The following is a 16872-nucleotide window of genomic DNA, read 5'->3' as shown; positions in this document are numbered from 1 at the left end:
CCAGACAAAGGAAACTACACCTTCCACCGTCGAATGTAAATAGGTGTAGCGGGGGCGTCGTGGACTTAAAATGTACACTCGAGAGATAGCACTGTCGGAATGATATTTATTGCGATAGCAATTATATGGACACTCAAAAGCAGATTTCTGCCGTCGGCGTCGCCGTCGCCGTCGCCGTCGCCGTGAGGTTCCGTATGACGTCATTTGGAGATGAAATCGTCGCCGCGCGCCGAACGCTGTATGTGCGAGTGAAAGGGCGCGAGGGGCGCGTCTTTCACGGGGAGTGAACGCACGGCGGAGAACAAACGCGCGTTCTGCGCCATGCTCGCTTAAGGGCTGCAGAAGTAGGCGTCTCTTTTCTCCTTTACAATCACCATATATGTAGAGCAAACGCGCCTTCTTCAGACGCGCGAGAGGCCGTGGGGGAGGGGGAGGGAAGGGAGGCGACGTTTAGCTGCGGCACCAAGTGCCTATTCCTATCAGAGGCTCCAGCAACAGTCAGCAACGCCGCACGCATTTTCAGCTAACGCGGGCAAAACGCCGATGGCGTCGACAACAGTTCTGCGTGTTGTTGCTACCAAAGCCGCTCACCTTACTTCGTATGACATTGCTGTGTTGCTATCGCATTCATTGCTTCGCCCTTAGGGCGAAACTGTGAAATTTTTTTAAACCAAAACTTCATTACGCTACCTCCGGCAGCCGTCGGCGATTCAACAGTTTTCTACTTGAGAGCTAGAGGTCAAACCACAAGACAGCATTAAGGCGTGTTTATAGTCCATCGACACGCGGGCGAGCGTCAACAGACGCCGGGCGCGTCCGGGTACGTAGACGCCGGGAGCGTCGGAGCGCATTTGCGGCGCGTCCGATTACGTTGGCGGCGCCAGTACGTCGAACCATCGGTCGAACTATAGCCGCTGTTGTTCTCGCCAACGTGACATAACGTGTCCGCGCGTTAACGCTACGTCGGACTATATTTAGGCCTTTATGGAGCCCTGAAAGGAGACGTTTGCCACCGTTGCCCGAGTAGATCGAGTTGGGCGAAACCACACCTCGGCCACAGCTCGACAATGGGCCTAGCCAGGGCAGTGAAGCTTTCGTTATCAACCAGGGTTAACTAAAGCTAAATCACAGCAATTTTAGGGGCGAAGCTCCTTATAGCGGCACCCGTTCCGTCCCCGTCGTAGTAGTAGTAGTAGTGTGTAACCAGTCTGAGAAAAATGAGAAAAAAATTCCGAAGTTGTGTCCGTAGCGCGGAATCGAACCAGGGACCCCTCGCTTCCGAGCGCGCGGCGTTAGCCCACTACGCCACGAAGCGGACATGGACAAACGCACCACGATGGCTATAAATACCCAACATTAACGAAAGGCCGCGTTTCTAGCGCGTTTCTAACGCGTTTGTGCTAGCGCGTTACGGCCCGTGTAAGAAGCTGGTGTAAGACGCTGTGGCCTCTCCACCTTACCTTCAACGCGTTTCGAACGCGCTGCCCAAAGCGGTGGCAAGTCAAGTTCAAGTCGAGGAGCGTTTATGAATACGGGGGGCATACTCTCTCAGCAGTCATGTGATGGCGTCGGCAAACGCGGTGCACGTTCCGGCATGTGTAAATGGCTGCGTAAGACGCTGTGGCCGCTCCCCCTTACTAGAGAGTACTGCACGTTTCTAACGCGTTTGGGCTAGCGGGGTCCCCTTAAGCGGGAGATCCGATGAATCCCTCCGGAGCTTCGCCCACTCATCATCATTCACCCCGTGGATATGCTGTGATTTTTTTTATCTCTTACTTCTTCGACCCGCTTTCTACTCGTACTTAAGAGATACATAGCAAGGACAGAGCCCCCCCCCCCCCCCCCCCCCCCCCCCCCCCAAAGGAATGTCCGGTTTGCTACGCTACACTGGGGGTAAGGGAAAGGGAAATTGAACGCTGCAATTTTTGTAATTCTGCTCATAAAAGATTCACAAGGAAAACACGTACCATCGAAATGGCGTCTTTGACTTTTTCGCACAGTTAGCTATTCTACACGGTTCTTTCGAGCACATCAGAGAACATAAACGAGACGCGGACGCCGTTTTCCAACCATGTTGGCACATACTGAACGGATTTCGCTACAACTTTGGGGTTAAAACCTCTCTGACCAGCGAACCTCTGCTACTTGGCTTAAACGTTACAAAATGCCGTACTTGTTACAATAATCGCATTTGGTACAAAATAGCGTCCTTCTTCGAATTGCTGCACCTATACAGGTGCGCCTGTTTGAACACAGTGCCACATTCGATGACGTTGGAACCATGTGGCAGAGGTTCGCTGTTCATGACACCCATGACATAACGGCACAGACACATCAATTGAAATATCTGTGACGACATACGAAAAGCGAGAATATATATTGGCATCAAGTTGAACATGTATGCAACCTCGTGACAATGTGTTTTCGTATTTTGAGCGGCGCAGAATTAACTTATATAGCTTCCCTAGTTATCTCGTTTCTAGACTTCTTGTTGCGCGCACGCAAACCAAGGACAATTATCAATTTTTATGGCTTAACAACCTCGTCTCGAGACATCCGTTTACCGGCATCCGGCCGAGTCTCGTGTGCATTTCCACGCTGACAGCGAAGGCATCCGTGAAGTGACGGCAACAACTATCGACGTCACAGGACTGTTATCTCTGGACCCTTTTCTTGCGAGCCGGTTGGACCCACGAAAACTCGTGTCCGCGATAAAGGAAGAACGCGTGGACTCCACAAGGTGGTAGAAAAGGCAGGCGTGCTCCTTTATCCCCCGTCACAGACTCAACAAACGGCTGCCAGACTACTTGGCTGATTCCAGTCACCGTATATAGAAAGGTGAGAAAGGTGTTCCCTATTTCGCGGTGTTGCGGGGTTCGCGCGCTTTTGGCACCGTCTTTGCGCGAGAGTTCGCGCTTTGTAGAGGAAACGAAGCTGTGAAACACCGGTGTCAGTTGTGCCGAAAGTAAAACTCGAGTCTCGATTCTGAATAGAGCTGATGGCGGCGTTGTTAAAATCCCAGGTCTTAGACATAGATTTACAAAGCACGCAATTTCTGTGCCTGCAATGCTTCTAAAAACTTAAGTGCTTCCCCACCCACCGAATAATCTTGCACTGTTTAGAAAACCAGGAAGAAGCCGCGTCTAATTGCGCCTAACAACTCGAATATATTTGGGGATAGCGTCCTCGTCAGACACGCTCGTTCACGCCTTACATTAAAGAAAATGTATGAGCAGTATCTGCATTATCTGAAGACTTCCTGTGGACCGTTAAACTCTTTGTGGGCTAATGTTTGGGACTACATAAAAATTATATTTTGTACGACGAAAAAATATGTACAACCCACGCACTGTTGGAATGGATGCTAATTACGCTAAACATTTTTGCAAGTATAGCTGTAGCTAACCAGTATGTTTGGGGTTCTTGAAAGCGTCACCAGCTGGGCCAACATATTGTTTATGGCGAACGATTGCATGTGTGATGCATGGCATGTGTGCGATGGCAGCTCTAGCAAGGTGACGATGAAGGTATGACGACCGATTTATTGCACTCTGGTGGTGAAAAATTATTCTCTTCTGTTACGACTTTACCAATCAAATTACCAACTGACCGGTCTAGACAGCGCCATATAAACAAAATGTTTAATGTTAAGATCAGCCTGCACATTATTCGCCAATCTTATGTTGGTCTTGAGGCTCAATACATAGATTCTCAAGACGTACTGAAATAGCCCCTGAAAAGCAGTGACGTTGACGTCGTCACTTGAGCAATGGACTTAAAAATATCCAGCCCCTCTCGTTTTAGAGAGAAAGAGAGAGGTAGAGAGGGTGAGGGTGATGCTGACTTTAATGATAGGCCAGAGATTGTAACGCGACGGATCGCCTGACATGCTACTTAATATGCGGTGTGAGATAATAAGGGTATTGATCGACGGAAGTCTGCAAACTGTGTCATCATGTATCGGCGCATCACTAATTGTACACATCGCACCGCGCCCCTTCACGGACCAAACCGGACTATTGGTATTTGATTTCTGGCCCCTTAGTTCCTCGCCTAAGGTATTCCTAAAGTTGGGACAGAAAATAAGAAAAGAGTTTTTAACTCCTTCAAACAGCTGCGTAAGTGGAGAGGCCGAACAGCACTGTCGTGTTACGCGAGCACATCTGATAAATAAAAGTAAGAAAATGAAATAAATAAGAGTGGTGCAAGGGGGGGGGGGGGGGGATTTTTGCTTAGTTTTTCACGTAGCGTCGAGTGGTATTATAATTAAGCATTTCCTGCTATAAAGACCTTCAGGAGCTAGGATCAGGCTTAAGCAGAGGCGAAATGGTGAGCTTAGCAGGTAAACGGAACGTATTCGTAGGCTACCATAAGATTTCTCACGCAGTTCGAGCAAGGCCCCACAAATGATTCATGTTGTTTCCAATTATGCGTCAGCATCACTGTGACCATATAACAATCGAGCCATATAGTCTAGTCAGTTATTTTCGTCAAAGCACTCTGATACAGCATAGTCATGCAATAGTACAGGAAGATACGAGTGTCGACAGCTGCGGACGTCATACAATTTAGTGTTGCTGCTTCTCTCTCTCTCTCTCTCTATCTCTCTCTCTGTCTTTTCATTTCTTCAGCTCCTGCGACAAAAGCCACACAGACGACGATGGCAATGGGGCACCCGACGTTCTTGTTCGCCGTGTTCGTCGCGACAGTCACCGCGTCCATGACGTCAGCGGCACTGTTCGCCAGTCCAGGCGGACCACCCGCCAATCCACCGCCACCGGGTGTCGGAGGCAGCCCCGGCGCGTTCGGAGGATTCGGCGGTGGTGCCCCACCGGGTGGCGCACCTCCCGGTGGAGCTGGCGGTGCACCTGCCGGCGGTCTACCCTCCGATCCCAGCTGCCCGCCAACCGACGGCATGGTTCCTCTCTACGTACCAGATCCGGACGACTGCACCAAGTACACCGTCTGCAGCGCAGGCTTCGGCATGAAATTGGATTGTGCGCCGGGACTGCACTTCAACAAAGTCACCAACCACTGCGACTTCCCGCCTCTCGCCGGTTGTGAAGTCAGCGCGTGATCGGACTCGCGATGATGACGCGTACCTACGGAACCTGTACACGACGACGTGTCAGTGCCGTAGACCTTCTTGAGCATTGATGATAGCTTTAGCTTGTCCGTGTACGTGTTACCGTTCACGCGATACAGAATAATGAATGCGTATATGGCAGTGCCGGAGTCGCCACCTTGCGACGTTGAGTCTAAGCAGAGTGCATTAAGTTGTAACTGCTCAATGATTGGCAATGCACAACACAGCTGCTACAGCCCAAAGGCGTTGGCAGCATCCTAATCACCGAATGTACAAATGCTCTCTTCTTTTCCTGTGAGTAGAACAATGACTCAACGTTTAATTATGACGCTTTACGATTACAAAAACTGCCACAAGATATCGCTACCCGCTGTGCTGCCGCCGCCCATGTTTCTATTATGGTATTACTTAAACTGCACAATCTTTATGACAGAATAAAGCTATACGCACTTTTCTGATGCGAAAAGCGTGGAAGGCCGTGTACTCCAAAATGCGTGATTCAGGAAATGCGCTTCGCAGTAAGTCTTTCAATTTTTGTCGTCTTTCCAGCGTTAAGTTGCTACCAACATTTATTCCATGTTGTCGGCCTTTATCATAACATAACATTCGAACTTTCGAGCAATGAATTTAAGCTTGATGGTGTTATTGGGGCTTCCTGAACTGCATTTTTATTGTGTAAATAGCAATTCATCGGAAATAAACAGTTCGAGCTTGTTCATTGGATAGTTACTGTTAGACTTATGTTGTTTAGTTTCGTTTTTCTTTGTCCTTCTCTATTCCCTCCTCCTGAAAGAGTAGCCAGGCGTTGTGCCCCTCTCGGTGGCAGTTGTCAGCTTGCTCGCTCCCTATTTTCTTCATGTGTGTCCTTGTGTGTATGTATGTGTACAAACCAAATAATAATAATTGATGCCCGGGAAACGTGTAATAATAATAATTGATGCCTCGACTGCGCTCAGAATTGAATGAGAGTAATGCCACGTTATTTCATACTATGCGGATGATTATTCCTATAGTAAGCGTAAGAATTTGTGACGTGTGTTGTGTTCGGATGACGCCTTTGCGAATTCGCCTATACACCGCGACCACGTGATCATGCAATTTCACGAGGCCGTTAACCTTTTCTCGCAGATCCGCTATTGTAGCAAGTGGTTGACAACGAGTCTTGTCTGCCGAATTTAGCCCATAAAAAATTTATTTCATGTACAAAAAAAATATAAATAAAAGAAACACATTATCGATATGCTGTCAACTCTTCATTCTCGCAATGAATTTCGCGCTCGTCCTAAGCGTCCCGGTGGCACAATAGGGTCTGTTTTCTTCCTATTCCTCTGCATACCTCACCACTAAACCTACTGCCGAGCTTGGTTGACAACAGCCACCTCACGCCACGACCAAAAGTGGCTCGTGGTTTTCATCGGCGACGAGCTGAAGAATGCTGCAAGCAATAGCTGGAATGAGGGATTCGACGTCTCACAATCCTTTCGTACCAACAGAGTGCTATTTCAATCTCGCCCCCCCCCCCCCCCCCATTCCTCTCTTCTGACTGTTTCTTAATGATTTTGGGAATGTACAATGTTCCCTTTCTAACAAAATTAGCAAAACAAGCCATGTGGATTATTTACTGTTGAAGGCTATTTTTCAAGTGATGGCAACGTTAGCATACTTCGCCAACTAACAACAGGCGTGCTATCATACGCGACCATACTGTTAGAGATATTGGTTCTTAAATGGTGTGGTCAGAAGAACGTCACGGAACATACCGTCACGACAAAAAAGGCGAAAGCTTGCACTATAGGCCGCGCAAAGCTCAAGACACAGTGAAGCTGGCCTAGTGCAAGCGTTCGCCTCCCCGAACTCGGGGTCCTGTCGCCGCTGACTCTTGTTCTCAAGTTACACTGGCTACATACATGGGGATCTTCTCGTCACTGCGGTTGTCTCTCTCGCATAGCGGTAAGCCTTGCTTCGCGAATCGCGGCTTCTTCTTCTGGAGTGCGTACCGTCTTCGGGCGTCACATGGCTACATCTAATCGAGCGTCACCCCGCGCACCGGCTTACTTAGCATGTTGGCGCATGCGCAACACCACCATCACGAGATCTTTCCTGGTCTCGCAAGACGAACTCACGGCAAGTTCTGCACGGTCGTACTTCGTCAAGCTCTGTAGAATCCGCGCACCGGCATCCGCTCCATGCATGCAGTATAGCTCACTGCGCGTTGCATAGCGCAGCTTAGAGCACTGCACGGGCCGATTTTTCCAGCCCGGGCCCGGCCCGGGCCCGTTTTTAGGTTTGGCTACCCGCCTGAGCCCGACCAAGAGTTTTATGTCGAGACCCGGGCCCGGCCCGGCCCGCCACCCCTTTACCTTAGGCCCGAACCTGGCCCAATCGAGACCGGAAAAGATCACGGAGCGGCATTAAAATAATAATAATAATAAAGAAGGGAATGAAAGAAATTTATTCTTAGGGCGTAAATACATGTCATATGCAATTACGAACACCATTTGAGCGGTCTGAACGCAAGTACCAGCGCGCGAAGTAGTACGAATGACCCTGCCGAGCAGTATCGCCGGCAGTTTCCAAAGGCGCGACCTTGATGCGGCCCAATCCACTTCTATCGCAGCGCCGCCACAGTATTTTTCCACGTCAGGCGCCTCACTGCAAAACATGCTCCGCCCTAGCCGCTCGTCCCACTCAACCGTTTTCTACTACACTATAGCTGAAGCACAGCCACGACCGGTCGTGAGCGCAGCGCATGGATGGAATAAATGGAGAAAGAATGCTTCTCGTTCCTCCATGGTGCAGCGTAATGCGCTGCTGCTAGGCGGCCGGTTGAGAACATGCGTGCAATCATAGATGGACGCAGTGCCATATTTCAGCCGCGTGACGAATTATCTTATCTTACCAGTCATCGTTTTAACAATTCGCCTTTGAATAATCAGCAAGTCGCGAACGCGCTTGCACCACGCTGAAAGCATTAATTACACTGATTTAAGTAAGGAATACAATGGCATCCTTTGGTTTGAGGCGACTTCGGTCTTTTTGGACTTTTACATTCTGTTCCAATAGCGCGAAATACGACGGAAGAAGAAAACGGAAGTACACAGGAGTAGCACTGCTAGCTTCCAGCTGCGCCGGGGCAACAGTTTTTTCAGAGTCGAGAAGCGCGAGGATAACTCGCTGCACGTTGCATGCACACCACCAGAAAGTCCGAGCTCGGCCAAGGGCCCGCGTCAAAATACCCGAGCCCGACCCGGGCCCGGGTCAAAAAGCACATGCCATGCCCGAGCCCAGCCCGAGCCCGTGACAAAACTGCCCTACACGGCCCGGCCCGGCCCACGGACCGGGCCGGGCCCGGACTTTTGGGTCAGCCCGAGCCCGTGCAAGAAAGTTTCTTTTATTTTATTTCTTTCTTCATTGCTGATGATGATAGTTTCTTGATACCAACCACAAATTATGGCTGTCTTAAACAGCTCCGCTGTTAATTGTCCTAAATAGAACCAACTCATCTGTCATTTGTTCACCCTTGTTTGTGCTTACTTATTGTTGCGTGTCACATCACTCACGTGCAAAGGTGCGAAAGCATGACGTATAAGTGACGCCAAAGGTGAATCGAAGGAGAAAACAGCAAATGCGCCGATTGTATGCATCTTTCGTACGTATTGTTTGAACAAAGCAAATGCAGCTGGCCCTTCAGTTGCTGCTTCATGGTTGATACATATACACTATTCAACGTGTTTATAAACAGTGTAACGCACTATCATTTATTTATTTATTTTGTAAAGGCGTTTATTGCACGCAAGCGTTAGGGCTGACCGTCCGATCAGTTCAGGGAACCGCGAGCGCGAGCGGCGTAGTCCGAGCGATGCGCTGGAGAGACTGACCCACTAGACAGCGCTGGTAAAGATGCCCCACTGCATCGTCCCTCTTCTTCCCTACAATTACCCCGGGGACGAAAGAGGGAGCCGTCCGGCGACCTAACAGTTCGTCACTATTAGGGGATCATAATACGGCTTGAGGCGCTCGACGTTGACAATGTCATGTCCGCGACGGCGCATGTCGGAAGATGGTTCAACGGGCTCAATCACATAGTTGACGGGTGATGCACGCTCGACGATGCGGTAGGGACCTTCATACTTAGACATTAACTTGGAAGACAGACCAGGTGCCACGGAAGGAACTGAGAGCCACACAAGCGCTCCAGGAAGAAAGGTGGGCGCAGAGGTGGTGTCCCCGCGAGTGTTCTTCTGGCGCTCTTGGTCATTGGAGGTAAAAGCCCGGGCGAGGTCGCGGCACTCTTCGGCATGTCTCACCGTATCAGAAATGGGCGCACATTCAGATGCGTCGGGTCGGTATGGTAGCATTGTGTCGATGGTGTGCGATGGGTGCCGGCCATACAATAAGAAATATGGCGAAAAACCAGTAGTGCTCTGCGTAGCGGTTTTGTACGCGTAGGTGACGAAGGGCAGAATGGCGTCCCAGTTTGTGTGGTCGGAGGAGACGTACATTGAGAGCATGTCGCCGAGCGTATGGTTGAACCGTTCCGTGAGTCCATTGGTTTGAGGATGGTACGCTGTTGTTGTGCGATGAACAACGTGGCACTCTTTGAGAATAGCTTCAACTACTTCGGAGAGGAAGACACGTCCGCGGTCACTGAGCAGCTCCTGGGGTGGCCCATGACGTAGGATGAATCGACGAAGCAGGAAGGAGGCAACGTCACGAGCTGTAGCTGCCGGAAGCGCCGCAGTTTCAGCGTATCGCGTAAGGTGGTCAACCGCCACAATGGCCCAGCGGTTTCCAGCCGATGCCATGAGAAGGGGCCCGTACAAATCTATACCGACGCGCCCAAAGGGCCGGGTGGGGCAAGGTAAAGGTTGCAGCCCAGCTGGAGAGAGGCGAGGTGAAGATTTCCGGCGCTGGCAATCGGGACAAGAGCGTACGAACTTTTGAACGTAGCTGTACATCCCTCGCCAGTAGTACCGCTGTTGAAGGCGCTGGTAAGTCTTGAAAACGCCAGAGTGGGCACACTGGGGATCGGCGTGGAAAGCTGCGCATATTTCGGGACGCAGGCTGCGAGGCACTACTAACAACCACTGGCGGCCGTCGGAGCTGTAATTGCGCCGGTGAAGCAGGTCGTCGCGAATGGCGAAATGGTGAGCTTGACGGCGCAACGCGCGGTTAGGTGACCTGGTCGATGGATCAGAGAGCCAGCCTATAATCGACGCAATCCAGGGGTCCTTGCGCTGCTCGGAAGCGATGGTGCGAAGGTCGATGGAAGACACAGTCAACTGAGATATATTGTTGTCAGCCAAGGGAGAGCGCGAGAGGGCATCGGCGTCCGAGTGTTGTCGTCCGCCGCGGTAGAGTACGCGGATGTCGTAGTCTTGCAGGCGAAGCGCCCAACGTGCAAGACGACCGGACGGATCTTTCAATGACGCCAGCCAACATAGTGCGTGGTGGTCCGTGATGACATCAAATGGGCGGCCATACAAATATGGCCGGAACTTAGTAAGAGCCCAGATGATCGCGAGACATTCTTTTTCCGTCACGGTGTAATTGTTCTCGGCTTTCGTAAGCGTTCGGCTGGCATAAGCGACGACATACACAGGGAACCCTTGCTTGCGTTGCGCGAGGACAACGCCAAGGCCAACACCGCTGGCATCTGTGTGGACCTCTGTAGGGGCCGTCGGGTCGTAGTGGCGCAAAATTGAGGGGGGGGGGGGGCGGGGAAGTCAGCAAACGACGAAGACTCATGAACGCCTCGTCACACTCTGATGACCACGAGGTGAGGAGCCCGTTGCTCCCTAGGAGCTTCGTCAGGGGCGATATGATGGCGGCGAAATTCCGAATGAAGCGTCTGAAGTATGAGCATAGACAGATAAAACTGCGCAATTCTTTAATGAACGTTGGCTTGGGGAATTCGGCAACGGCGCGAAGTTTGTCGGGGTCGGGGAGAATTCCGTCCTTGGATACGACATATCCAAGGATCGTGAGTTGCCGTGCAGCAAATCGGCACTTCTTTATGTTTAATTGTAGGCCGGCGTTCGATAAACACGTCAAGACGCTTAATTCTGCAGCCCTTCAGGGAGCACGGCGCAGAACGCGCGTTTGCTCTCCGACATGCGTTCGCTCCCCGTGAAAGCGCACGTCCCTCGCGCCCTTTCACTCGCACATACAGCGTCCGGAGCGCGGCGACGATTTCATCGCCGTTGACGTCATACGGAACCTCATGGCGACGGCGACGACGACGCCGAAGGCAGAAATACGCTTTGGAGTGTCCATATAATTGCTATCGCAATAAAACACATTGTATATACTGTACACCGCGTTGTCACGCGTTTACAAGCCCGAGTGGTGCAATGTCAACGGTGATTTTACGGTGTAACGATTCCCAGTGCTTCGCCCCACTCATCATGATTCACTTCGTGGATATGCGGCGATATTTTAAAATAAAATTTCTACTAGCAACTGACGGTACCTGTTTCTCTAATGCCTGCTGCTGCGGCATCGCGATGAAAGGCATGCACGCGGTGCTCAACTGCATTTCATTGTATGTTAACTTTTTGCAAAATACTAAGACTCAATGAAGTTTGGAAAACAAATTACGTAGGTATAACCAGAAAAGTTGTCGCAGTTTCACCTGAAAGGTGAAGCATCAATTGCGATAGCAAATTTGTAGAGAGCTATACGGAGTAATGATAGTAGCTTTATCAGCTGTATAAGCTTGGACATGCAGCAGCACCGGCAACACGCAGAACTGTTGTCGACGCCGTCGTCGTTTTGCCCGCGTTCGCACAAAATGCGTGCGGCGTTGGTGACTGTTGCCGGAGCCTCTGATACAAATAGGCACTTGGTGCCGCAGCTAAACGTCGCCTCCCTTCCCTCCCCCTTCCCCCCACGGTCTTTCGCGCGTCGGAAGAAGGCGCGTTTGCTCTACATATATGGTGATTGTAAAGAAGGAAAGAGACGCCTACTTCTGCAGCCCTTAAGGGAGCACGGCGCAGAACGCGCGTTTGTTCTCCGCCGTGAGTTCACTCCTCGTGAAAGCGCGCGTCCCTCGCGCCCTTTCACTCTCACATACAGCGTTCGGCGGCGCGCGGCGGCGTTTTCATCTCCATTGACGTCATACGGAACCTCATGGCGACGGCGACGGCGACAGATGGAGCAGTCCGCACTGCTCCCGGCTGCTCTCGGCGCAGCGAAACTGCTCTTGTTCTACCACTGGATGACGGCTCTCCCACTCCTGTTCGACCACTGAAACACGTCGTCTCTGGAACGAGCACTTTCAGCGTGCTTTTCAGTGCTCCTGTTCTCCCAATGGAATTCTCCAAAAGAGAGACAGAGAGAGAGAGAGAGAGAGAGAAAGAAATCAATATAAACTTTCTAGGCGAGGTGGGATTTGGACACGGGTACTCAGGGTCCGAAGGCGACCGTCATACACTCGATTGTGGCACTGGGTGTATGTGCCGCTCTTCAGTGAAACGTCCTTGACGTCATTTTGGGTCACTGTAAGTATCTCAACAACCGCATCGCATCTACACGGAGACATTCACGCAATGCCATTTCTCTCGCAAATTAGGGTCGACGTCGACGCTTTTTTTTATGCCCTCAAAAAGCGCGTCCTTGCCAAATATGACTTTTAACATCGCGTTTTTACCTTCAAAGGACTTTGCCTGGGAGATATTGAGCTAAAAGGCTTTCTGTGCTGCCGAAGTGGTTTACGAAGCCATTTTCTGATTTTCTCGTTAACATGAAAACGATGAATTATTTGTCGGAAACCTCGAAGATTACCAGAGTGACTACAGTGGTTATGAGCGATAAGACGTGGGCTTGAACGTGTATTCATCGGCTCGAATGGCAGTGCAGATACTGATTCCGTAGTGGTAAAACCCGTGGCGCCGCAGGCGTAGCAGTCTGGTGTTCAAACCATAGAGAAAGAAAAAAAAGTTAATGTTCAAACCATGTTCGCATGCATCTCTGATGCCGACGTCAGCTATACTCGGCGACAGCTTTTTATTGCGATAGCAATTATATGGACACTCAAAAGCAGATTTCTGCCGTCGGCGTCGCCGTCGCCGTCGCCGTCGCCGTGAGGTTCCGTATGACGTCATTTGGAGATGAAATCGTCGCCGCGCGCCGAACGCTGTATGTGCGAGTGAAAGGGCGCGAGGGGCGCGTCTTTCACGGGGAGTGAACGCACGGCGGAGAACAAACGCGCGTTCTGCGCCGTGCTCGCTTAAGGGCTGCAGAAGTAGGCGTCTCTTTTCTCCTTTACAATCACCATATATGTAGAGCAAACGCGCCTTCTTCGGACGCGCGAGAGGCCGTGGGGGAGGGGGAGGGAAGGGAGGCGACGTTTAGCTGCGGCACCAAGTGCCTATTATTGCGATAGCAATTATATGGACACTCAAAAGCAGATTTCTGCCGTCGGCGTCGCCGTCGCCGTCGCCGTCGCCGTCGCCGTGAGGTTCCGTATGACGTCATTTGGAGATGAAATCGTCGCCGCGCGCCGAACGCTGTATGTGCGAGTGAAAGGGCGCGAGGGGCGCGTCTTTCACGGGGAGTGAACGCACGGCGGAGAACAAACGCGCGTTCTGCGCCGTGCTCGCTTAAGGGCTGCAGAAGTAGGCGTCTCTTTTCTCCTTTACAATCACCATATATGTAGAGCAAACGCGCCTTCTTCGGACGCGCGAGAGGCCGTGGGGGAGGGGGAGGGAAGGGAGGCGACGTTTAGCTGCGGCACCAAGTGCCTATTTATATCAGAGGCTCCAGCAACAGTCACCAACGCCGCACGCATTTTGAGCTAACGCGGGCAAAACGCCGATGGCGTCGACAACAGTTCTGCGTGTTGTTGCTACCAAAGCCGCTCACCTTACTTCGTATGACATTGCTGTGTTGCTATCGCATTCATTGCTTAGCCCTTAGGGCGAAACTGTGACATTTTCTTGACATTGGAGCGAAGGCTACGAAGGCGGGGCCTCCACACATTTGTGTTTTTGTGTTACTACGCATGTAGTCCGGCAGTTTGCAGCCGATTTCAGCTCCAATTTCGGTTTTCGCTTGCTCGCAGGGCTAGTGTGTTTAGCAAAACGCATTCGTCGACAGCTCGGGCTGACGGCGCCTTACTCCAGCATAGACATTGCAGATAACCTGCTTGGTTTGTTTGGAGACCCACTTCTTGTCACATTTACAGCATAGCCTCCTCGGAGAACGAAAAGGAGAGTTTGCGGCCACACACGGTACCGCCGGCACCGGGGACGCCATGTTTACTGCGAGAGCCACCAGCAGGCGGTGCCGAAAACGTGGTGCCGTCCAAGAAATAAAAAAGAAAAAAAAATTAAGGCACACGCTAACTTTTTTTTCATGAACAGCTGCCCATACTTGTTGTATATTTATAATTAAGAAAGTTTTAGTTATTCGGGCCAAGTAACTCTTAGAATCAGAAAATAAAACAGGTACTATTTCGTGGCGCGCGCGCATGCATGCGGTTCGGCTCTGTAGCTTCCACAGTGCTGTCCAGAAAAGCTGTCGCCGAGTATACAGTCGAGCACCACTGTAACGAATGCCTCTGAAACGGAATGACCTGTAGAACGTAGGAATAACTCGGTCCCGCTTCATGTGTAAGCTGCGCGTTGCACGACCTTTACAACGAAGTGACCTGTATAACGAAGGATTTTGGGAGGCCCCATGCACTTCGTTTTATAAAGGCGTTCAACTGGCACGTGTACGTCACGTCCAACGTAGTACGAGCTAGAGCCCTTGAGCGCGCGCTAGCTTCCATTTGTCCACTGTAGAGTCAATGACCTTCTTCCTTGCGCGTCACAAGCGCGAGCGTGTCAATTTGCCCCATTATCGCCTCGTGGCACCTAACGCTTTGGGACGCTGTGTTAAACTGAAACCCCGCCTTCGGGATCGGCCCTCATTCCCCCGTCCTTTCCTCGTAGCAGAACGCGACGAAAACGCGGCGAGAGAGCTCTAGAATATCGGCCCCAAAAGTGTGGGGCCCTAAAGAGCTTTGCGGGAGTAAGCGTTGGGGCATGCAGGAGTGAAGAGGTTTAGAATGGGGCTTTGCGTTTGCGAATAGCGTCTTGAGCTAGCAGCGCCACTTCGGTATCAAAGAAAAGCTATTATAAATATTAAAATAAACAATACCATTTTATGATTAGAAGAGCAATTTCTACGTTCGTATTCTTGCGTTTAATTACAATTTAGAGGTTATTGTATTAGCAGCAAGCGATTAGTTGCGCCTAATTTTGAGTGAACAACTTCACGTGCCTTCACCAGCCGTGGCCTAGTGGTAGAGCACCCGCCTCGGCAGCGGGATGTTGTGGGTTCGATTCCCACCACCACCGGCCGCCGGACACCCACTCGTTTAAATGGGCACAACCTGGCGTTCAGCTTTCTTCAGGGGTGATACGACTGGGAAAGGAGCCAGCGCCCTAAATTCCCGTCAAAGCCCTCATGAGCACATTAAAAACACACACACACACACATATCGGCCCACAACTGCAAGTGCGCTTCTCCGAACGCCTAATTTGTCCTAACCACGATAACGGACCTCAGGTTAGAATCGTAATACGGGCTGCTGACACCTTTCCTGCTGTCTGTCCTCCCACGCTCGTACTATCCAAGCTTTGAAAACACGCGTCGATCAGTCGTAAATGTGATCCTAGCTGGAACGGCGGCCACCCTGGTTTTGGCAAGTCGACTGACTGTGCGGAAATGCCCGCTCAAGGAATTTCGCGCATTGTCTACTCCTTCGTTATATCCGACGCGTGTCCCTACATGTTGCGCCACGTTTGGTGGCGTGTTCCGACGGCCTAGCCAGGCTGCGTTGCCGCCATTCCTCATGGCAAATTCGATTGGTTCCTTTACTGCGCTCCAACTCGATACGTAGCGGTGTCTACGGGAGCACTCTCGAGAGGGGAGCCTCCCGAAAACCTGCCCCCGCCGAATGTTCCGCCGCTATTCGCGAGAAGCAATCGGAAGAGTCACGTGGTTAGGATTCTGCCGAATGGGTCATGTGCTCCCAGCTCGAGATCAGCGCTCTGAGCTGGAGCACGGCGCCCCGATTGCTGCGGGCGTTTGTGTTCCGAGCGCTCGATACCTAACCGGCCGAATGTAAGCCACGCCGCGTGTGAGCGCTCTGCAGAGCGCTCGAAAGTGAAGACTCGAATGTGCCATACGCAATAGCTCGTCTGGCTTTGCGTTTTCCCCGATGCCCTGGTCACAGGACCGCTTCGCGGCTCGCGTTGCCGGCTGCTGTTTGATTGACATATGATACCAACCACGTGGTCGCACAGGTTTACCGTTGAGGGAACCACCTAGCTTTGCTGTAAAATACGAATAACAGAAACTGAGATGCTGAATCGCCACTAAATTTTTCAAGGAAGTCTTATATGTCGTTGCCCCTCGTTGCGAGGCACGGAACAAATCAATGATGACAAGTGGCTCTCCGCTATCAAGAGCCCCGATGCCGGGGCGCAACTATGGGCTGTCCAGAGGGCCCACGATGCGGCGGTTGGGCATGGCCTGACTGTCCCAACGTGGGAGCGGCCCGCTGCGCGCTGAGTCGCGTGCCTCAGGAAGTTTTCCATCCATCCATCCATCCATCCATCCATCCATCCGTCCGTCCGTCCGTCCGTCCGTCCGTCCGTCCGTCCGTCCATCCGTCCATCCATCCATCCATCCATCCATCCATCCATCCATCCATCCATCCATCCATCCATCCATCCATCCATCCATCCATCCATCCATCCATCCGAGATAAAGACTTCCAGCAGAAGCTTCTC

The 16872-nt window shown here is 51.4% G+C and overlaps 2 protein-coding genes across 2 annotated transcripts in view; both read left to right on the top strand.

The window, feature by feature from the left end:
* The window catches only part of LOC119445110 (collagen alpha-1(VIII) chain), a 59618-nt gene that overhangs the window by 34321 nt on the left and 8425 nt on the right, over positions 1 to 16872 (top strand). The window contains exon 9 of the mRNA XM_049664886.1: positions 4632 to 5065. Coding sequence (XP_049520843.1) covers positions 4632 to 5065 — 434 coding nt within the window. The remainder of the gene's footprint in view (positions 1 to 4631; positions 5066 to 16872) is intronic.
* Positions 2690 to 5799, top strand: LOC119446391 (peritrophin-1-like). Its single transcript, XM_037710816.2, has 2 exons — positions 2690 to 2838; positions 4632 to 5799. The coding sequence occupies exon 2, from the start codon at positions 4661 to 4663 to the stop codon at positions 5075 to 5077; it is 417 nt and encodes a 138-aa protein (XP_037566744.1). The 5' UTR covers positions 2690 to 2838; positions 4632 to 4660; the 3' UTR covers positions 5078 to 5799.

The sequence above is a fragment of the Dermacentor silvarum genome, chromosome 3 (genome assembly GCF_013339745.2).
Source record: "Dermacentor silvarum isolate Dsil-2018 chromosome 3, BIME_Dsil_1.4, whole genome shotgun sequence".
Lineage (NCBI taxonomy): Eukaryota > Metazoa > Arthropoda > Arachnida > Ixodida > Ixodidae > Dermacentor > Dermacentor silvarum.
This window is presented reverse-complemented; position numbering and strand designations above follow the sequence as displayed.